Raw genomic sequence first — 23,443 nt, 5'->3', positions numbered from 1 at the left:
CTTTGCCAAAGACTCCCTGTGCGACACTGGGCAAACCTCCCGGTGCCTCAGTTCCCCCTCTGTCTAACAACACTGACCTGCCCCACAGGATCAACACAGCAAAGAGCATGAGGCTCTCAGATACTGTGGTGATGGGGGCCAGAGAAGTACCTCAGACAGCTCAGATTCCCTCCAGAAGCAGCTTACCCACTAAGAGCTAAATCCTGGGGCCTCGCTCACCCTTCCATGTTCTGTTGAAACCTCAGGGTATTTTGTCCCTGGAAGGACCTCAGCCCAAACACTAACAGAGAGGAAGCAATGGAACTAAAGAAAAGAGTCTGAGCCAGGAGCTTTAGCACAAGCCTTGCTAGCTCCACCATGCTCGTGTTGGGTTTTTCTATTAACTTTTCTCTGCAGGGAAGTATCAGGTTCACAGTAATTGAGGAAGAAATTCCTTAGGGAGCCTTGAGGGCTCCACCTTCCATGCTGGGAGTCCAGAGGGGCTGAACGTTTTCCCCATTGAGGCATGATGGCAGCTCCTGGGACTCATGGTGGCAGGTGTGGGCAGGTCTCGGGCTGGTGTGCTGGCTGCGCTGTTGCATACTGAACATGCAGGTTCTGCTGGAGAATGTACTGCAACTTTAGAGCTGCCAGCAGATCTAAGAGTGACCTCTGCCAGCGTTACATTTCAGATCCACAAAATGTCACCAGCACCAGCATCCTGCTGACCTGTGACACCTCTTTAGATTTCTCACTGGAGCTCAAGGTCTCCATGAAAAGCTCTGCAGCTGGCACAAAAAGCAGAGGAGACAATGGCATGCTCAGCTTGTGCGGTGAGTGCTGACCATGCTTGCTTTTCCCAGCATTGCTGTGGTGCTGCTGAAACAGTAGGTGCTTTGCCAGAGTTCTCACGTAGCCCCTCTGGGAAGCTTTCAGCAACCCCCACCAAAGGGACAAGACCAGGACTTCTAAAACCAGAAGGTCCGCTTTGCCCTGCCAAGCCCCAGCGCAGAGCAAGGTGCCAGTAAGTTCCTCTCTGTGATGAAATATGATTTTTAAAAGTTCGATTGCTGAGTTATTTTTCACTTCTTCCCCCAGGGACTCGGGCACTTTCAGAACCTTTCATCAAACAATGGACGTAGACGGCTAGTTTCATTTCTGTGGCAACTTTGGAGGACCTTACAGGAAAACTTCTTTGTAACAGAGAGAATTCTGACCCACTGCAGCAAATCCCTGAACATGGAGCTGGCTTCTTTGAAAAGTGTATCATAAATGGCTGACAACTGTCTCTCGCTTAAGAGCTGATGAATTCAGGGAGCAATCTGTGGTATTTTTGCCAAGTGCTCTATCACCTGAATGTTCTACCCAACATCTTCACACGTATTTGGTATAAAGCAAGAGTGATTGTATTAGTTTTGTACAAGATGGCAGCCTTTAACTTTCCCTGCATGTTAGAAAAGCCACATGGTGGGCAGAAATAATGCTGGTGCTAGATAAACAAAGAATGGTTCTAATCCTGTTTTGTATATCTGTAGTACTTCCGTGGGTGACACAGCTCTTTCTAACATGCCAATTAAAGGTTTACACTATGCCTGTGAGGTAAGAATTATTATTTCCATTTTACAGCTGGGGAAATTGAGGCACAGAAAGGAGAAATGGTCACACAGCTAGAGAGGGGCAGAGCCAGGGATGGAACCCAGGCATCCTAATTCCAACACACTGAACACTGACCTGAGATGATGAAAGACAGCAGCAGAGGGGTGAAGGTGACTCTTACTCACATCTGACAGAACTAAGCCTGTATCCTCCTGGCAAATGCCAATAGCGCAGAATCCACCCTCAGGACTAGCCTCCTTGTTGGCAGCCTCAGGTGAGGGGTCAATGAATGAACAGTCCCCGCTCCTTGGAATGGTCCCTGCCTGGGCTTGCACTCCTCTGCCCACGCTGAACCTGCTCTACGGTAAACTGAGGATTTCAGGCCCCAGCCCTGTCAGCTAAGCACCTGCCAGGAGCACCAGAGTCCACACATCTGGTTTTAAAGCTTGATTTCCCCTTGTGAACGTTCCCAGGACCTTCTCCCCAGTAACCTGAACACTAGATAGGATAGGACTTGCTCTAGGCAGCTAGAAGAAAATTTCACATCCATGGCTGTGATACACAAAGCCACCAGTTTCTCTGATATGCCGATGTGACACACGGGCTGCGATTTACAGGCTGGATGAGTTTCCATTGCAGACTCAACAGAGAAGAAAATGCCTTTGATTTTTGGACCTCCAGATGGAACAGAGTTATTATTGGCTTCCCCGTCCATTTTCAGTGACAGCAACCCCCAGTGAAGGATGATCCACACATACAAGTCAGGAGCTGCAGTGGCTGGGCAGTGTCCACATTAATCAACATACCCGCAGTGAAGTGTAAGCACATCACCCTGCCAGTGCCCATACTTCACATCTGTTACATTGAACACAGCTCTGCCCCGGGCATGGGAGCAGGGGCGGTGTCACCTGAGAAATAATAAAAGTCTGCTTTGGCAGGGAGTTAGAATTCATTTGTGCTGGGGAAGCATTTGCACAGCTATTGAGGATGGTGCTATGGAAGGGCAAAGTGCCATTATGATTAGAGCTGGTCAAAAAAGGGGGTTTGTATCAGCTTTTTTTTTTTGCCATTGGTGGTTGGTTTAGGGTGATGGTGGTTTTGCAAATTTTATGCAAAAAATAGTTTTCCATTTATTTGCCCTTTCTCTCTCTCCCTTTCCCCCTCTTTTCCAGAAGCAAAATGGGGGGAAAAAGGAAGAAAGGGAGAAAAAATGAAAAACTGGAAAAAATATTTTTGAATATAATTTTTGTGTTTGTTTTTCATCAAAAAATGGAAAACATAAAACTAAACTGGTCTTTGCATATTTTTGTTTAGGAAAAAAGGCCAGTTTTTATTTAAAAAATGGTTTTGAAATAAAATATCTCTAGCTGTAATTATTTCTCAGGAGGGTGGTGGCTCTCGTGAAACAAACCCTGGATTAATGCACAGCCTTTGTTACATTCATTCTGGCCACAAATCTCAGTTTTCGTTCCAGTGAGCACCTCTGGGCCATATTACATCTCCCTGCCTAGGCAGCCTACGAGAAAGGTCTCTGTTTGTACAGAGGGTCAAGCCAGGGTGGACGTGCCCAGAACTGTTTCCCAGATTTGGCCACTCAGACAGAATCTGCTGGGGAGGTGGAGACAGAGGTAACAATTACAAGGGGCAATTATTGGGTGCAAGTAGGAAGTGTCACCTTGCCAACTGAGAAGTGAGAAAGTGGGTTCCTGTTCTGCCACTAACTGACAATCCAAGCTCTGCACTAGCTGACGGCGTTAATGGTCAGATGCAGGTCCCTGTCCCCCGCCCCCTCTGGTCAGACACCACAGGGACAGGGACCCTACACTAAAACATCTAGTTGAATGGCTGTTTCCTTATGCGAGCAGCCAAACGTGCCTTTTAAATCACCAGCAATAACTTGACCTGGAGCAGAACGACAACGCTCTGAGTTAGCAAAGTGAACAGGACCAGTCCAGCCTGCTCTGATTTGCAGCCAGTCTCCCACCAACACCATGTGCAACGGCTGCCACCCGACAAGCCTGCTGAGCTCTGCCACACTGTAGCCACGTCCTCGAAGGTGCACTAACCACACATTGTGCCCATAGCTCCAAAGGCCCCTCCCCTCACAATGGGCGCTCTCTCCAAAGGAGAATGGTATCCACAGCTCCAAGGCTTTAGTGACTGCGATATATAACACAGCTCAGCAGGTAGAGACTTCATCTCTCCACTGGGAAAAAGAGACACATCCTGGCCCCTTGGTATTTCTATTTGCTCCTACCAGCATGGGTCATTCGACAGAGAGATGGGGCCGTGGGGAGAGAGGCTGGCTGGCAACCAGGGAGCGACCGTCATGAGGAATTGGATTGAACCCCAGGGTGTATGACGCTAGCCGTTGCTAGAGCATCCATGAGCAGAAGGAGATTTCCGATAAGCCAGTAATGCTTTGGCCGATAGTCAGGAGATGGGGGTCAAGATGACCCATGTGTGTTAAAGCCAAAGCAGTAACCAGCTACAAATAGCTCACAAGAATGAAAAAGGAAACCCGTCCAAAAGGCAGACATGGAGAGCGTGGCCCATGGCGGCCCTCCACCCTCGGGAACAGAGACGCCCTCGGGTTTTTCAGCTGCTCCCTGCTGATTAAGATCCGTGACCCATCCTGGCAGGAAATAACTACCCCCTTTCCCTGGCTCCAGAGGGCGACCATCACAGTCCCACTCTGGAGGAGAGCAGGAGGAGGGGGCTCAGAGTCCTTCACCCCACATGGAGCCCAGCTCCTGGAGTGCTACCTCCGTGACCACAGGGAGTAGAGTTTGGGGCAATGGAGTCAATGGCACCAGATACTCCTTTCTTGCTGCGTCAATGGACAGAGCCCTGCCTCCCTCCCTGCCCCCTGTCCCAGGAGAGCCCTGGAAGTTAGAAGAGTTACATGGAGTGCATGTGGGCTCCAGTCCAAGGAAACATTCCCTCTCCTAACGGTGTTTCCCAGGGACACCAGAGATCTAGCGCTGTTCCCCACAGGAGCCCACAGCCTCACAGCACCTGCAGAGAGGGCCCACGTAGTAACATGCTAGTGCTTAGTGTCAAAGACCTGCCATTGTCCTGTGACTCAGACCCTCGGGAGCATTCCAGAATCTGGGCCCAGCCGAGCCCCACGGCCCAAGGGGATTATTCAATGGCAGCATTAGCAGAGGGCGCTGAAAGCACTAGATTGGAGAAATTATCCTTCTGAATGCAGAACAGTGCCTGGCTGAAGAACCTGCCCATGCAAGCTCCATGCGTCCCCTGTCACCCCCTCAGCTGAGCCTCACCAGAGTCCCCAGAGAGTCCAGCTTCACTGTGGATCCCCCAGTATCTCTGCTCCCTCTACAAAATGCAAGCTCAGCTCCCAGCCTGCCCCAGGAAAACACAAGGGACCCGAGAGGGGAGCAGAGCCCTGAGTCTGTCTCTGTAACAGGCCACATTGTTTTATAAAATCTCAGCAAGTGGAAGAGCAGCCAAACAGAGAGATGGTCTTCCCTCCTCCTCCTCTCTCCTCCCTTCCCCTTTCCCCCTCACTCCCTTGTTACTTTTCCCTTTCTGCAAAAACAGAGTCAAACTGAGTTCTCTCCTCAGGCAGGACAGAGCCAAGCGAGCTGCAGAGCCAGTGCTGCTGGTTCTCAGAGGCACCTTCCCTAACACAGTGCAACAGCAAGTTTAGGGGCTGCACAGACTTACACCATTCCCTCTCCTAACGAGCACAGCGCCTTGGAGAAGGTCGGATCTGGACCTAGACCCTGGTTCTGCAGCGTGGGACCAGCCTGCCTGCCCAGAGACCAAGGAATCAGCCAAGGCTGTGATTAGAGTCCAACCAAAGCCTTCCTCAGGGAGCTGCATCTCCCTGTTCTCAGGACGTCTGCCCCGCTCCTGGCTGCAACCAGGCTCCCCTCGACACCGCATTTCAGGTAGGGCTTGGGGGTTCTTCTGAACCAAACGCAATTTGTTTAACCTTCCAGGCCTCTCACCTTAAGCTAAAGGTCACTTTGCTCTGCTGCCTGGACATCCATTATACATACATAGATATATAAAAAATTACATCTGAAAGGACAAAGTTGCCTGAGCCTTGTGACCCGGCAAAATATATTTCACCTCCCTGCCCATATTTTTCTTCTGACGAGTAGATGTTGCAAATCTTCTCTTGAATCTTGACACATCTCATCTAGCCTCAGTTAAAGTTTGTATTTATGGGTGTCAGCTCTGACCTCTTCCACCCCAGCTCCCTCGCCCTCGCCGCGCGGCTCCCTCGCCGACCCTCTATAAACAAGCAGGCCCCCAAATCCCCCTTTGTTGAGCGGCATTATTAGTCTTGCATCCGAAGGCCAGTGTAGTCCGTAATTCTCTGTCTGATGACACAAGATGAACACGGCAGCATCACTCTCCCCAGCAGATTGGCAGGCCGGCCCTCATTTGTCAGTGGCAGACTGACAGAATTACTAGCCCTTAAATGAAACGATATATCTGGGACGTTAAATCTGTTTTCATTCTGACTGCCCCACACCTCCAGGTGGACGTGGCATGTGAACTGATGTCCAGAGGCCATTAGCCCAGCTCCCCCGCCCACGGCCTTCACAATAACACAACTACAGCACCTGGGGAGTGTTTCCAATGGCCCCCCCCAGCCACACTGTGCTGAGCCAGGACCTGCTGAGGCTCCTGGGGGCGAGGGGGGAGAGAGAATTAGCTAGAACCATCACCACCTGTAGAGAAAAACCCCTCTTCCCAACACTTCACAGGCTCACAGCGGCCCAAAGCCCCCCTGATTAATCTGCCCAGTGTACTAAGAACCTACACCAAGGAGACAAGTCTCAAAAGCGAATTGGGCCTGACCCTCCTTTCCCAGGAGAGTGCTCCTGCCTGCCATGGAGTTACCCCTGCTTCACGCTACAGGAAGGGAGTGAACGGAGAAGTATCTACTTGGGGGTTTACAAGCTGCCCCACATGCAGGCAGGGGACAGGCTGCTCGCCAGTCCAGCAGAACACGGGGCTCCCTACAACCCGCCCCCCTGCACCCCAGGCAGGCATTGGAGGAGGAGGGGGCAGAGCTCAGAGAGGTAGGTGCCAGCTCCAGTTTTGGGTGTGTTCGCCCGTCCCACCCCAAGCCCGGGCTGAGCTCGGGCCTTGAACCTGAAAACTCAAGGCCAAACAAGCCGAGTTTGGGTCAAACGAAGAGGCTTTGCCTGGCTCCAGTCTAAAATGTCAGCCAGCCCAGAAGCTCAGCCCTAGGCTGCCCACAAAGAGTGTGCATTCAGGCTGCACTCCACAACTTGTTCCTATGCCCAAGCACTGCTCCCTGTGCGCCCTGGGATAGTAGCACCAATGCCCACTTGGGCAAGGGGCAAAAAGGACACAGTCTGCATCTTCCCCCAGACAGCAGCCCCATAACTGCCCCACAAAGGGTTCTGTAGCTGGACCAACTGCCCAGCACACAATGCACAGCCAACCTGTGGAACTCCTTGCCAGAGGATGTTGTGAAGGCCAAGACTATAACTGAGTTCAAAAAGAATTAAATAAGTTCATCATCAATGGCTATTAGCCAGGATAGGCAGAGATGGTGTCCTTAGCCTCTGTTTGCCAGAAGCTGGGAATGGATCATTTGATGATTCCCTGGCCTGTTCATTTCCTCGGGGGCACCTGGCATCGGCCGCTGTTGGAAGACAGGATACTGGGATACATGGACCTTTGGGATTGTCTGTTGTCCCTCACAAAGCAGGTGAGAGGCACCTGGCTTCACACAAAAGTGACTCCTGGCTAAGTGATTTGCCCAGGGTCACCCAGGGAGTCTGTCGCAGAGCAGGGAATGAAACCCAGGCCTCCAATGGCTAGTGCTCTGTACTGCTAATGACAGACTAATACTGCTGGGTCGGTAGGGACAGGCATCTCCCATCCTCCTTCCCAGATCTCAGAGGAGCGGGGCAGGCAGAGGTGAATGGGAGGACTATAGAGACCAACTCAATGGCTAGCAGAGATTCCCCTGGAGCTCAGGGACCTGGGCTCTATCCCAGCTGGTGCTGGGAGTTCCCATGGCTGTGATGGTTTCACGAAGAACCGGCCCCTCAAGGCGACGATGAGCAAACCCATATGTGTCCCTGCCCGGGGGCAGCTAGGCCTCACCCCCTGCTTTCTCAGTGGCGTGCTCAGCGTGGGAGTTACCTTTGAACTACTAGTGAAAAACAAAATGAAGTCAACAGTTCATTAAATAGCAGCTCTTCCCTGAGCCTGGCGACAGCCCCTGGGACCCTTTGCCCCAGAATCGCCTTTCTGCTTTGGATTAGAGACACGCAGGCGCTTCCACCCGTGGCTCGCTGCTCTGAGTGAGCAAGCCCTTCCTGCTGCCGGGCCGGGAGATGGGCCTGACCCTCTGCGCGGGGAGGGCTTTGGCCAGAGAGCACAAGTCGCATGTGACTGCGGGTAACAGGCCTCAGCCTGGCAGAAGGGCAAGAGCCCAGCTGCATCTACAATGCCAGGCAGGGCACCAGGGATGGTCGGCGCTAGCAACAGAGGCTCAGATTCTCTAGCTTGCCACCCACCTTGCCAGGGTTTCTGCCACGTGCTCTGCCATGGGAGCCTAGAAACAGCCTAGAATGCCCCACCCCCACCCCAGGCAATGCAGCCGCTCAGCCTTCACACACACCAAAGCCATCCCAGCCTCCAAATCCCCACTGCCTTAGGAGCACCACCAGTAATGCCACGCCCCTGCCCCACCCTGGCCCCTTTCCCCCTTTGGCTCCCTCCATCCCCAAGCCATCCCGTTCCCCAGCTCCCCCAGCCCGTTCTCTCTGAGCTGCCTTCTATCCAGCCCACTTCCTGCAGCTCCCCAGGCTCCCAGGAGGGACTCCTAGAGCAGGGAAGTCTGGCTGGCTTTTCCCTGCAGAATGCCTTGTACATGCTGGCCTGTTTGAGGGGAGGAAGCAGAGAGGAAGTGCAGCACATAGGGGTTGGGGCCAGAAACAGCCCCATTTTCTTATATTCCCCCCTGCAGCTTCCATAGGAAGTAACATTCATCCCTTCCTACCTAAACTGTTGTACAGTGCTACTGTGCGTTGCTGAAGGGCTGCCATGTTCCACCCCAGAGGTGGCTGTATTTCTTTAGTGGGTGCCGCGGTCTCTATAGATTGCTTCCACCTGCTGGTCCTATGTCTCCTATGGAGAACTGCCTGCTAAATCCATTCACTAATGTTCTTTCCTTAGCCACACAAACCCATTGCTGCCATCAAATTATCCCAAGCCGCTGTGGGCAAAGAAGTCTCTGGCCGCAGTGTGGTGAAAGATCTGCCACAGCAAACAAGAAATCTGCCCTGCGGCATTCCTGAAATCAGCAAAATAAGGTCGAGGCGGCACCAACCACTTGGGACTCACAGCATCAGATTGCAGATGGTTTTACCGGTGAGCGATGAGGGTTGACAGCAGCTTCTGCTGCCAGTACCACACGCTCAGCCTCTAGCAGAGGAAGGAAATGCAGCCAAAGGAAAACAGTTCCTCCAAGTTCCTACTGCTCATGTTTGAAAGGGTAGAAAATCCGCCTGAGGCCTGCCATGCTCTAACATTTGGGGTTGGGCGGGGCCTGCGCTCTCCCAAGCATTATAGGCTACAGGACTGAATCATTTAGCAATGGCACTGCTGGACCGCAGCCCCGCTCGAACCTATCCAAGGCAGGTAGCTACGGATCTGTGTTTAAATCTCTGCCCACCCATCCCCATCTCCTAGCGTTACTGGCACTAGGCTTCGGATGGGGGGAGACCCGGAGATCTGTGGAGTCCAGTTTCCAGGTACCGCGTCCCCTATCTGCATTGTTACACAACGTGACCCTTGTTTGCCAGGCCGGCACAATAGCAGCAGTCCTGGCATTGCTGTTGTACAGTACATGTCACTCTCGGGGGAAGAGAGGCTGATGGATTTGTATTCACATGGAGCAAAGCCATGTTTGAATGGTGTACCCATGTGGACAATAGAATTACAAGGCTACCCAGCAAGGCAGCAGCGAGCTGAAGCCACTGTTTACAATATCTCCTGCAAAACAACAATCCCCCGTTCCCAGAATCCAAGCAGAACACTGATATGATTGAAAGGAACAAAAAATGCTTCCACAATGCAACTTCCTGGCACTGTTCTGGGCAGGGAGAGGTTATTTTAAGCAGTGAAGCACACTGCCATACTCTGTGGCCCAAGGAGCGGGCTGGAGTGCGAAAGATCCCACCTTCTGAGATGTCTGGAGAGGAGCAGAACCAGGGCCCACGGCCACTCTGGGGATGGCTGTCCCAGCGAGGGAGCTCGGGCGCTGTGTAAGCTCACAGTGGCATTGGGACACCATTGAGGGAGCTACTCTGGAGATCGCTGACTTTTCTTTTCATTTGCAGCTCAGTGTCAGTGCCCCGTGCCGGAGCTTTGCAGAAATTTGGTGACAGGCACTGACTGGAGCTAAGGCCACATCTCCAGTTTCACTGCCCATTACAGCACCTCACTCAGCCGACTGCCTCACTTTGCATAGAGTCCAAATGTCTTGTGACTCCTCCCAAAACAATCCCCATTCGGTCTTTAGAACTCTCCCAGTGCAGGCGTCTGCAGGCCATGCCCCTGAACCAACATGCACCCCAGAATCCCACCCCTGAATATCCCCAGAGCTTTGTTAGAGTTTAATCTGGTCCAGCTCACAGATTTGCCTCAGGCCTGCCCCCTTGGGCTGGGAGTAGCACCTGCTGCCTTGGGAAAGCTTCAGAAAACAACCTATTCAATTCTTGCTGCTGTAAAAAATTTAATAAAATTTAAAAAATCACTAGACCCCCTGACCCTCAATTCCTGTGAAACGGGGGAATCAGCGTGGCTCTCCAGAAAGATCCAGCTGTTGTAACCTTACTGACTTCAGCAGATCCATACCCAGGATAAATTTGACCCAAATCCAGCAGAGTCTTCTGAGGATGACACCCCTACTTCCCCTCACCCCTGTATTCCAAACAAGTCATTGTGGGGAGCGGGGGAATCCTTCTGCACTGAATAATTTTTAAGGAATTGAGTGTGATACTTCCTGTAGGTCCTACATAAACAAATCTGTGGTCACATGCAGCAATGCCAGGAGATGCACATAAACTGCTTGGTTTATGTTTGGCCCAGAGGAAGGGACAGGAGAGCTTTTTTAAAGAAAAAAAGCAGTAATTTGCATGAAGACCAAACTCTCTCCCAGGCTCTGTAATGTGTGTGGGATGGAAGGGGGGATTGGAAGCTGGGACAGGGTGGGAGGGTTGTAGGGGTCAACAAAGAACCAGTCCTCTTCCTCCTTCAGAGAACTAGAGTTGGAGCAGCCTGGCTGGTTGCAGCTCCTCTCTGGCTCTTTCAGGTAATGTTGATTGCTAACTTGGCTCCAGAACCACTGAGGTGTGAGTGTCACTGATCCCGAGCCTGCAGACACGACATCTGGGTCAGCAGCAGCTGGGGACTTGTAGGGGGAGGTACTCACCCCCGGCTGGCGTCGGGCAGCAGCAAATTGCACTGTCAGGAGGCAGCTGGGCAGGGCCCATGCCAGACTCTAGTCTATGCAAGCACAGCAGTGTGGGCAGCTGGGCAAAGCCCAGGTGATGTCCCCCGTCCTGCTCGGGCAGCTCAACCACTGCCCTCTGCCATCTGGCTCAGGAAGCAGGAACGCAGCTCAGCAGGGCGTGGTTTCTGGGCCTGGCCAGAGGGCTTTTTGGGACTCCATGGAGATGCTGCTGGCCGAGAAGTCCCCTGGCCCTGGTGACCCTGCCCAGTGCCCACCTGACAGCACTGCTTTTCCTGCCAAAGGCTGAGGAGAGATTGTCTAGACGATAATCGCACAGCGTTACATTTGCCGATCACACTCTGGGCTTCCCTAGGCACCGGCTCTGCTAGTCATCGCCTGCCCACGGCCCTGGCGGTGAGGAGTCCAATCCTCAGCCCACAGGAGACAGGCTGGGGTGTTTCCTCACCTCCAGTGTGCTCCAGCTACTCCGCCCTGCTCCTGCTGGCTTCCGCGCTGCGGCGCCAGCCACATGTCCCGGCGGGAGCGCGAGGCAGGGAAAGAGCCTGGGAAGCAAGAGCGATGCCAAGAGACGGGGAGAGCTGGGCAGCAGTGTCCCTCCCCAACCCCTGTTATGACAGGAAATTCCCCACACCTGGAGGCCAAGGCTGCGGGCGAGGGCACCAGTTAGTGTCACTGGGGTGCAGGCAGCTCTTCAATAGGGACTGGGCCAAGACCCTTTCAAGTCATTTCTGCCAGGCCAGCACGCAGCAACCAGAAGGGGTGGCCGGGAGGGAATCTGAACTGGGGAGCTGGGAGTTCCCGTCTCCCAGTGCCTGGGCTCTGAGCCGCCCTGTGCCCCGGGCAGAGGCTTCTAAGGAGCCCTAGTGCTGAGCCTGCAGGCTCCTCGCCCAGACAACAGTTGAATTGGGGCAGCGTTGTCTGCTCCTCTCTTGCCTTCCCCGTGCCTAGCTCCAGGTCTGAGCACCCTTATGCCCCTGGGAGTGTGTGGGAAGGGGGAGGGGGGACCTGCCACAGGCCAGTGACTCAGGACCCTGCTCTGTGCACGGACTGGTGGAAGCCAGATGCCGCAGGGTGGATTCCTCCCAGCCCAGGGGGGGTCTCACCAGGCCCCCTGCACCAGTAACACCCTTTAGTTTGGCCCCTTACAAAGGGCTTCAGCTGTGTGAGGGGCCTGCAGGGGCCCTCTCTGCTGGGCAAATTTCAGCCCCACTGTCTATTCCATTCGCTGGCGTTGCCTCTTGGAATGTATGTGCAGGCCCCACCCTGGAGTGACCAGACAAGCAAACCACCTACCTCCAGCTCCTTAAAGAAGATGCAGCTCCGTGCCCACTCCACAATGGAGAAGAGGGTCTGGTCTGCCATCTTGCACATGAGGGCAAAGCTGCTGAGTTTCTCATGCCGGCCTTTGCCCTGCTCCTGTTGCAGACAAGCCAGTATCCGCGCCTTGACCTGGGGCTCGTCGGGCTCCAGCTGCAGCAGCTTGAGAATGACCTCAGGGATGTCGGGTGGGGCGCTGTTGGGATATGCATCTGGATACATGTAGCTGGCCACAGACTCGTGGGAATTTGTGTAGTGGTCGGGGTACTCTGACTTGATGGTGCGGTTGGGAAAGGAGGGGTAATGGTAGCCTGACAGCGCCCCGTGGCTAGGCACAGTCATTCCCAAGGACGGCGTCCCATACGGACTTCTGTCATAGTCGACTGGTGTCACAGTGACCGGGTTGGGAGGCAGGCTCTTGGACACCGAGTGGATGCCATGGATGGTGGAGGACAGGTTGTAGTCAGTTTGCATTGGCGACACGATCTGAGGCACAGTCTCCAGCTTAAAGCCGTTGGCGCGTATCAGAGCTTTCTTTTGCTGTTTTAAGGCACGATCCCGCTTGTACATGGGGCCGAATTTATTTCTTCCTCCTCGCATCCGGTCCGCACGCACAGCTGTGGGGCAGAGAGAAAGAACGGCCTTTGGCATTCAACTGAGCCCAAGGGAGCCTTATCTTCCCGAGAACATGGCAAATAACTCTGAGGGCTCTGTCCAGATAGACTGTGGGGCCGGGGGAAGGGGATGGTGAGGAGGAGGGGAAAAGGCCGGATAGTGGTGAAACAATGCATCTTGTCCTGCAGCCATTCCATCATGGGAGCGATGGATGGCTGCATCGGGAGGCAGGGGTCCTGGTGCAGAGTCTCTCTCTGAGCAGACAATAGAGGTGCTGTCCTAGTGAGGCGGCATAACCCCCTCGCGCTGGAACACTACGAGCATCAGGCTGAGAACACACCCAGTTCCTGAGGCCCCGTCCTCCATGACTGAGCTGCTTCTTTCTAGATAAGAGTCGCAGACCTGCCCCCCAGAAGTAAGGCCATCTTCAGCCACTCCCTGCATTGCCACTCACTAGCCATCAAATCAAAGAGTTTCAATTTGCAGAAAACTGTATCTCAGCAGCATTGCCTAAGTCTCACTATTTTATTACAAGTCTTGCAATATTGGTGCTTTTCTTAAAGCCCAAGCTCCTGGAGTCAGGTGAATACATGAGAATCTCATCTTTCATGTTAAAAAAAAGAGGGGAGAACTAATTAAGTTTCTAGTGCTCATTCTTGCAGAGAAATGCTTGAAAATGTAAAGTCAGGAGGCAAATAAAAACAATCCCAAGTTATTGTTTTTTAAAGTCTCAAGATTTTTAAACATAACCTCACAATTTGCTGGATCTTGACTCGCGATTTTTGAATGACTGGGAGTTGCCATCGTGTCTCAGTGAGATTTTGTTGAATTGGATCCAGTCGTGCACTCCCTCCTGTCAGTCCCTTCCAGCATGACCATTACATGCAAGACAAATGGTCAGGCGAGCGCTCCAAAACATATTGGCCAGCTCTGTGGTTTGTGTAGACCGGCCTAGCTCCATTGATTTCAATGGGACTATATCGATTTGCACCAGTCTGGCCCGCTGTGTGTATTATTAAAAACACCTTAAAACTCCACCCAAGGAGTCTTACAACAAGCTCCTCACGCTAACAGGCCCATTAGAACCTCTCCCCTTTCAAAGAAACAGATGTTCTCTCTGGACCCCAAAAGAAACACAAGAATGTGTCACTGCTTCAGGAAACAGGTGCTTCTTTGCTTCACAAGATCATTCACTTTCCTCTGTGGCCATTCCCAAGAGTGTTTTTGCCTTAAAAAAACACTCTTGGAAGAGCCTCAAATAGCTGAAAGCTCCGTGTTGGAGATCTGCGCAGATGGACATGAGAAAGTCTGGGCGGCTGGTGACCCCGTGCTTGGGAAGCCACGGAAAATATGTACAAAAGGGGAAAGCAACTAGCTTTGCCACCCCACTCTGAGTGGAGAGCTCAAGTGTTTGTGCTGCAACTGTTATTTCTGCAAAAGGCATCTCACTAACCTTTCCTTTCACTGCAGCCTCGGAAACCCGCTTTAGCAACCTTCACTGCACAACAGAACCACAGCGCTGGCCAAGTTTCTCAGAGACTGGCTGGAAACATGGGACCATTCAGTAGGGACTGAAAGCCAGCCAGGAGGCAGGAGATGTTTGCAGAGACTTTCCTTGAAGGGGCACTCGCACTCCATGGAGAACGCTCTCTCTAGAGAGAATCCTGTTTCTTCTCCCCCATTCCTTCTTACCTAGGGATATTTGCATGGAAACAGCCTCTCTGCAGGGCTGCCTGGCTAAGGGCAACAATGTCTGTGGAATACAGAACACTTCACCTCTCCATCACTGTTTGAGAGCCCGCCTGATTTACCCTCTAGTGGCTGGGCAGTACATTATTTGGCTGCCTTAGGCCAGTTCCTCACAGAGAGCACGTAAAAACCACCTCCGCCATCAGCACTAACCTGCGGCCTTGGTGGCAGCCTCCACAGGAAGGCAAAGCACTGAATGAGCCAGAGAAACTGAACTCCCCTTCCACACGTATCCTTTGTCTGCACTACAATGGTTTGTTCCCATTTCCAGCGCTTAACACAGTGTAAAAGCCCCAGGACAAAGGGAGTGTTCAGGTACTTCTACCTGATCAGAGCAGGTTTTCATGCCCACCGGCGCCCTCTCTTCCATCAGCAGCTACGTCACTGCTACATCAGGTGCAGCTATCCCACTGCTAGAGAATGGCTAGTGAAGACACCCTTCGAAATGATTCCTGTGACACAGGCTCGTGGCACAGAGAGGCGTGCAGAGGAAGTTTGCACAGTTCCTACCTGGGCTGTACCTGTGCTGTTGAATAAATAGAGGCGTGCAGGCCCCAGGGCACTCAGTGTAGCATCTTTCACAAGCGGTAAATGAACACACCCTTTTTTCTTTAAAAACAAGCACCCTAAGAGAGAAGACGTGCTTTGATTCTCATGCATTCCCCTGTTTCTGCCTCACCTGGGATCATAAACACCTTGCTGTTTGCTGCATCCTGACTGGGTTCTTGTGCTGCCACAAACACAAGATCCTGATCTCAGGTGGGAAACCGAGGGCAGGGCAGAGGGACTGGTTAGAAAAGCAAAGATCCTGTATTCATTCAAATGTCTCCAGGAACAAAATGAAACAGAAAGTACAGATGCCTCCAAACTAAGGACAGACAAAAATGATGGAGCCTGAGATTTCTGCAGCTATTTAGACTGTTTCTTTGATTCCCAACACAGTCTGAGTTCATGAATCTTTTTGGCTGTAGTTTAATACACACTCCAACCCCATTCACCTGCTCTCACTCTGTTTCACATACACACGCACCTTAAAGAAATCAGCTCCAGCTTAGACTCTTTGCTGTGAGTGAAGGATCGAGGGATCAAAGCTAGGTTGCTATAAGGAGATGCCCTATGTCATGCGCCATATTCTTTTTCACTCTAATTTCTCTCCCCGTCTCTGTGCCTTTCCTCACAGGATCTATCAAGTGGGGCTGTAGCATGTAAACCTCCTAACCCATGGAGTAGGGTCAGAATTAGGCAAAGTGAGTTCACCCATCTCCATTCTAGACAGAAACATCTTCAGTGTGGCCTCAGCTACTCCTTTATTCTCCAGGGTTAGTGCAGAAAGAGCCAGCTCTGCCCGGATCTGGTTACTAATTCTGTACTAGAGGGAGAAGTATTCCTGACAGATCAAGGTTACCGCCCACCTTCTCACTGAAGCTCCTCCCCCCGCACCCCTGCCGCACCCCTACCATCCATTTCAGGATCTGCTTTGAAATTGTTCTTCCTGTTTTTAAAACTCTCCCTGGATTTGTTCCAGCCCATATCACAGGCCCTCTCTGCCCCCTCTCCCACCTCAGGCCTAACACTGGCCTCCTTGCACGATTGGTGCAAGAGCCTTTCCATCCCTCTTGCCCCTGGCCTGCACCACTCAGTGTTTCTGCCCCTCTCTTGCACGTTTAATTCTGTGAAACATGCTCACCAGGGTGAGTGTGCATGGGCCGTGTTGTGCTGTTACTCTAGAGGGAAAGCCTGCATGTGAAACCTTTTATTATCTGAAGCTGTGCTGTGATCAGCACAAACACACTGTACTCTGTTAATGTCGAGCAGCTTCAGAGACTCTCTTGTCGCTCTATTGCAGGGCACTTAGGTGAGCATTCTGATTTGTCTGGGATATGCTGCGATTGTGTTGTTCACACAGTCCAGACTTCTCAGTCATTTCCTTTCTTGAGCATCAAGAGAGGCCGATGTCAACATCATACTTGTCCCCAAAATCAATAATTTCAGACTTGCTTTTGTCCTATTGAGTTGAAGGATTTCTTTAGAAGTGTCAGTTCAGATTTTCTGCCCAGTAAATACTAATAACTAAGGAAACGTAAGCTCCAATTTTCACCACAAAAGACAGACAGTCAAGTTGGGATGTCATTTTTCCTCTAGGTGATCCCTGTTGGATAAGCTACTGCAGAGTTTCATCAAGCAGCTCAGAGGGCGGGGAAAAGGCTGCTTTGAACAGACAGGCAGCAAGTATCCTGGCTTTGTCCCTGAGCCCCACAAACACACAGGACCACACTCAACCCTGCTGTAAGCAGGGGAAGTGCCTCGAAGTCAGGTGGGTGCCAACAGGGAACACAGGGCTCTAATTTCAGTGTCCCTCACCCATTCACTGCACACAGGAACGGAGTGTGAGTTCTGACTGCCAGCGAAGGCGACCGTGCCGGTTCTCAGTTACAAGACAGAGTGCTGGTACAAAGTGTCAGACCCTGTGAGTCAGCAAAGCCTCTGGGCAGTGCTTAATTTGTAATGAAAGAGGTCCCAGGGCTCAAGCAATTAGGTGCCAGGGTTCAAGCAATTTTTTTATTTTCACACTTGATGCAGCAAGCCCAGAGGTGCCAGAGCTCTGACCTGCCAAGCCCAGAGGTGCCAGGGCTCAGCCCTTGCAAGCCTTAGCACAAATTAAGCCCTGCCTCTGGGTAAGCCGGACAGTTGGCTCAGGAACTGTTTGTAACTAATACTCCAGTCACAGCCAGGGCTAAGGCTCAGATCTACTTTTGAAATGACACTCAGCGCTGACGCCAGCTCCATGGGTGAGTTCGCACTGGCTGCCTTCACCATTAAACGTGTCCTGCTCTTAACTGTTCAGCCTCCAAAGCCTTCTGCCTCCTTCCTGCTTGGGAAATGATTTCAGTTTTTATTCAGGTATTAGCAGTACTTTATGTTCAACCCCCACTTTGCCCTTAATCCACATGTGAACGGAGCACAGAGTCCTCCAACCCTGGATAGCCTCAGTACTGTCTGCCCAGATCTTTTGATTTGGTGTAAAATTTAGCCCTTTTTTCCCCCATTTTTGATACCCTGTGTTTGTAATGGTTTTTCCTGGCCCTGAGCCCCCTGTGTGCATTGTGAAGTTCTGCAACATCAGTGCGTAAGTGTCACATAAAACACATCATAATACAGAAGAACAATATGGCCTGATTCCGCTATCAGCCACACCAGCACAAATCAAAGACTGACATCAGTAGCATGACCCCAATGTCAATCTGGTGAGAGATCCCCTGTGCTACTGAGTCCCCTTGTATAAGGAGAAATTCTTGTTACAGTGAATGTGGCAAAAGAAAAATTATATTCTCACTGTTGCATCCTGCCATTTTATTCTGATTCTCACGATACTCGATGTTTTCCTTAAAGCCTTGCCTCCTGGAATTATGCAAAAATAGGGGAATCTTGGCTTTCATTTAAAATAAACCAAAAAAAAACAAAACCCAGAACATTTTCAAGCCCTTTAAAATAGGGCTTCAAGCAAAGAAAACCTTCGAAGTGTGAACCCTAAATTCTAAAAAGCCAGAAGGCAAATCAAAAGAACCCCACATTTATTATTTTTTAAAAATCTCATGATTTTCAGGGTCCTGACTCATGTTTGTTTAATGCCAGGGTTGGCTATGCTGTATCCTAGAGACTGGTGACAAAAAAAAAAAACAATCTAGCCCTGTATGGAATGATGATACTACAGTGAGAACCAACGGCTGTTTTTAATTCTGAGGTCATTGCTCAATTCCCAGGCACAGCTGTGCCAGACAGTCTTATAACCTAAAATATTGCCCATGAATATACGGATCCACTGACCCAACCCAAATCGTGTTTAAATAAAAAGAAATGAACAAACTACAATTCCAACACACCAAAGACAGAATTTCTTTTGCGACAAGCAGCTGTCATAGCTGGCTTTGGGCCTGATCCTGTGTACCGGGTGCCCTGAAGTCCCAGTGATATAAATGAGAGAAGACGGTGCTCCACACGTCACAGGATCAGGCCAGTTTAGGGCCCCAACTATTTACACCGCATCCATACAACTGTCAACCCCTCCATTCTTCCCCCGGAGCACACAGAGTTAAGTGACATGAGGGAGCAGATCGGGGCTCTTACCTTCTAGTCTCATTCCCACCGTCAAGCACTTCTGAAAGCGACAGTACGGACATCTCTTCCTCTGGGTTTTGTCGATTTTGCAGTTTTGGCTTTCAGTGCAGGTGTAGTGCTTGTTATTCTGCACCGTCCGCTTGAAAAAGCCCTGATGGTAACGAGAGAAGGCAGAAATGCAGTGTATTAATACGCCAGCATTTACAGTATGTCCAGGACTAAGCAGGCATCTCGGAGAAGGGGGATCCTGCACTAGGCTGCTGTTTAACATAGATGATTTGTTCCTTGCCTGGAGAAATTCTTTGCAGACCCACTGTCCTTGGGGCAGAGGAACAAGTGGCTTTGGAAGAGTTGGACACTGCACATCAATTAAAATAGCATCTTAGGTGACTGAACTCTGCTGTTGCCTAACAGTGAATCGTAGCTGGCAACTTTTATTTTCTTGGCCCCTATATTCTCGTTGGGGGAAATTACTCAAAAAGCCACAAGAATAAATTGTCTGATCTGGAGTTAACGGCAGTGAGCAGTGCCATGGGGACTCACATTGCTAGGAAAGTTAACAGTCACAGATAGGAGCGGCAGAGCCAGAAGTCATGTATTTTTGTTCAAGTTTTTAACAGACAAAGGCTGCAGGCCTGGCTTCTCTCCCCCAACATCTGAACTCCCTTGCCCTGAGAAGGTGTCTCTTCTCAGTCAGACATGATCTGAACTCCAGGAATCTGACTGAAAAAACCACGGGAAACATTTGATGTTTTTCATCTGCTTAGGACTTTGCTGAAATACAATGGGCCTGATGCTCAGCTGGCATAAATGAGCATAGTATTCAAGGCGATGGAGTTACAGCTATTTACAGCAGCTAGTGCTGAATGCTTAAAAACGCCAAGGCTCCAGGGGGAAGCCAGTGAGGGCACTGCTTTCCTTTCATAGATTTCTTTTTGAAACAAATTTGGGGAATTGTGAAGAAGATGAATCTGGCTGGGGGGACGTCAGCCTGCCTCTCAATCTTCATTAACAACGTAAGTTAAAAAGGGGCCTGCTCTTTGAATACAAATCTGTGTCTATAGCATGATTTATGTCTTCAAAGACCTGGACAAACATTCGCCCCTAACCTGTGAGAGGCAGCTCAGCATTACCACCCCACTGGGCAGGGAGAGCAATGAAGATACTGGGATACTTCAGTGGGCCCCTTAGAAAGGCCCCAGAAAGACCCATGTGAAGCAGACCACAGAGCAGGATCCTAGCAGGCCAGGCCAGAACCCTGCTCAGTCCAGCACACCCACAGGGCCTCTGCCTCTCGGCAATGCCCCATGGCACAGACGCTCATGTGCTCTTGGCTTGCCCCAGAGGGGAACGCAGGGCCAGGCTGTGTCTGCCAGGGCTTGTGGGTGCGATGCTCCCCGCTGAGAGCAAGGACACTGTTTAACATTAGTCAAAAGCAATTTGAGAGCTGCCCCCCCTCCGATTTTAAGGAGTCCGATTTAGCCCTCAGTCCACAGCCTCTGAAAATACAACACAGCCAAGGGCTGGCTGTTCGGGTGGCGGCATTTTAACTACGATCTTTCCAGCTTCTGCAATTCCTCCGCAGCCCCAGGCAGGCGGAGAGACTCTTGCTGTGCTCTGGTCTGGTGCTATGGGAAAGACCCCACTTTCCCCCTGCACACCCCCCTTAAACCAGAAACTACAGGTAGCAGCTGGCCTCCAATTTACAAAAGATGTTTGCCATTGCCTGGGAGATCCTCCCATTTCACCTAACTACACACACCTTCGGCCGGACACATACAAGCAGCTGATGGGAAATAAAGGGGGGGAGGTCAGGGGAGCCCCTTTCCTTCCAGAGAGGCCTGGAACAGCGGTCACACCCCCCACTGAGCCCCTCACCCACCATTAGTCCCCGCAGTGACAACAAAACTCTGCAAGATTCGGCTTCGCTTTCCAGTCACCCTGGGATTTGGTTCCGCGATTTTCTCTGTCTCCGGCACTTCTAAAGCGCCGGTCACCTGCCCTGCAGCTGAATTGCGAGGGGATTTGGACAGGATCCCCCCTAAATCCAGCGCGCTCTGATCTCCTTAGAGGCACCACAAGAGATGCGGACTCTCCCCACGCAGCCAGCCCCGCGAAGGCATCTTGCACCCGCGCCCAGCACAGAACGGTGCCCAGTGAAATGCCACGGGACAGCATCCAATTCTGTTCCATTTTCTAGCAAACGTTACTGGGGTTTCGTATATTTCGTTGTGCAGATTAGTGGTGCAAGCAACGGTGCGCCCATCTGACAGAAATAAAAATAATCCGCACCGCTCAGCGGGCTAATTATAGGGTTAATATTTTTAAACTAAAATAATAATAATAATCCCTGAACCGTTTGATTTAATTTATTTTGATTGCTATAAAATTAACATTTTTAATATCTCTTCTAAAGAGCTATTTAAAAATATCTAAAGACCCTAAAAATCTATTTTGTTTTGATGAGCCGAAGAGTCAAACGGAAAATGAAACAGAGACAACGAGCACTCTACCTCGGCAACTCGCTTGCGCCGCTTAAACTCAGCGAACTTTTAAATAACTCGGGGAAACCAGGTCCGTAAATCCGGAACGAAATGATTCTACCCGCTCCGGAGTTACACTCTGGCCAAAAGTGCCTGAGTTCCTGCTCGACACGATTCACCCCACGGGCTGGCTACAGTTTCGTTTTAACACATTAAATGACACGCAGCTAAACCTGGGCAGAAACACGTCTTCTGTGCGTGCACAAATCACAGGAATTTGGAGAGCTGCTGTAACACACCAGCCCGGGGCGGATTTTGTGGAATCAAACCCCCTTGGGCCAGCGGTTTGCGTGACCCGCCGGGGCAGGTTAATCAGGGTTGTAACAGAAACACTAAATAAACAGGGAAAGCAAAGCTTCGTTATAGAAACACTTCCCCGCTCGCAGGCCGGGCGGCTTTGCAGACCCAGCCGCTAATGATGCATCAGCTCACCCTGCTCGTTTCTACTCCAAGAACAAAATGATTTTAGTTTTTTAATTCCCCGTTATATTTCTTTGCGTTGTTACATCTCTCCGATGTGACACGCAAACCCGGGCGAGTGTTTTCCGACTCTCTGGTGCTGACTGCGGATTTCGCATTTCTTATGAAAGGTTTGAAAAGTTCAGTATTTGGAAAAGTCCAGCTACCCCTGCTCCTGGCTTTGCGGAGTGGCTCCAAGAAAGGTGCAGCCCCTTCGCTGAAATTCACGTGCAGCTTCAGACTTTCCAAGCGCAACGCGCCGCGCTACCAAACCATCGGGCGCTTCGCCCCGGAATTATCTCCAGATTTAATGGAAAACTAGATTCGTTCCGTCCCGCGCTCCCGGCTAACGTGGAGGCTGGGCACCGGCAGGGCGGAATCGGGGCTGTCCGGGGCAAGTGAACCCCCCGCATCATTTATTCGCCAGGCACATTTTGAGCGTTAAAAACCCCCCAACCCGACGGACCTCGCGAGCTCTGCCGCGCGGGGAATTAGAGCGCAACGATTTCCCGGCCTTGCTGATCAATTCCTAACTCCTGCCAACGAAACCCTGGAGGGGCCGGGGTGCCCGCCCTGCCCCCGCTCCCCTTTGGCTGGGGCCGGCAGCGAGGGGCCCCTTTCGGGGCGAGCCTCCTCGGCCCGCGGCGGAGCGAGGAGCCTGGAGCTAAGCCCGCTGGAAGGGGCGATCTGGCCAATCCCTCCTGGGCCCTTCTCGAGAGCAGCCGGCGCGTCCTGCCCGGCCCCCGCGGGCGGTTTCCTACCTTGCAGCTCTCACAGGTGAGCAGCCCGTAGTGGTACCCGGAGACCTTGTCCCCGCAGACAGGACACAGCTCGTCCAGGTCCTCATCGTAGGTATAATCCATCGCCTCCGGGGCCGCCTGCGGGGAGCGAGAGCGGGTCAGCGCGGGAGGAGCCCCTGGCCTGCCCGGCGGGGAGGCGCGGAGCTGAGCGCGGGGCGCTGCGGAGCGTGACAGGCAGGTGGCGGGTGCTGCGGGCGGACCCTTTATAGCGCCTGAGGCTGCACATCCAGGCTGGTGCGGGGAAGTGACCACCCCCGAGGGGCGGCAAGCCCGGCTGGGGGGGGCCGCGGCAGCCGCGGGGGGGCTGGCAGCCGGGCGGGGGCGGGGGAAGGGACCTGGGGGGCAGGACCGCAGACTCTGGTGCCACCCTCGGCTTCCCCGCTCTGGGCGCGGGGCTGGACCCGCCTGCCCGGGGGTGCTGGGGCAGCGGGACGGAGCCGGCCCGGGAGCAGGGAGGGCTCTGGGCTCCGGCTGCGCCCTGCCCCGAGGAGCTCCCGGGCACAGGCCCGGGCCCAGCGCGGGGCTCGGGGTCCAGCTGGCCGGGCGCACTCCGGGGCCTGGGCCCGGGGGCAGGTCTTGGCTTTGCCCGTCGCTGCTCCGGTGGCCTGGACAGGGGGAGACTCGCGGGCACCTCCGGGCTTGTCACCGCGGGAGCTGCCGCTGGGCAGCGGCCAGGGCCCGAGCCCGACTCCAAGCGCAGGCGGGAGCTCAGCTCCCCGCGCCGACGGCACCGCCAGTACCGGGCCATGGGGCAGGCGGGCCGG

The 23,443-nt window shown here is 52.4% G+C and overlaps 2 protein-coding genes across 2 annotated transcripts in view; both read right to left on the bottom strand.

The window, feature by feature from the left end:
• Positions 1-22,742, bottom strand: part of NR5A1 (nuclear receptor subfamily 5 group A member 1) — a 50,116-nt gene extending 27,374 nt beyond the window's left edge. The window contains exons 1-3 of the mRNA XM_050926264.1: positions 22,641-22,742; positions 18,887-19,028; positions 12,374-13,014 (exon numbers count right to left, since the gene is read on the bottom strand). Coding sequence (XP_050782221.1) covers positions 12,374-13,014; positions 18,887-19,028; positions 22,641-22,742 — 885 coding nt within the window. The remainder of the gene's footprint in view (positions 1-12,373; positions 13,015-18,886; positions 19,029-22,640) is intronic.
• NR6A1 (nuclear receptor subfamily 6 group A member 1) overlaps positions 1-23,443 on the bottom strand; it is a 418,534-nt gene that overhangs the window by 166,711 nt on the left and 228,380 nt on the right. The gene's annotated exons all lie outside the window — the stretch shown is intronic.

Source organism: Gopherus flavomarginatus, chromosome 17, assembly GCF_025201925.1.
Source record: "Gopherus flavomarginatus isolate rGopFla2 chromosome 17, rGopFla2.mat.asm, whole genome shotgun sequence".
Classification (NCBI taxonomy): Eukaryota; Metazoa; Chordata; order Testudines; family Testudinidae; genus Gopherus; species Gopherus flavomarginatus.
This window is presented reverse-complemented; position numbering and strand designations above follow the sequence as displayed.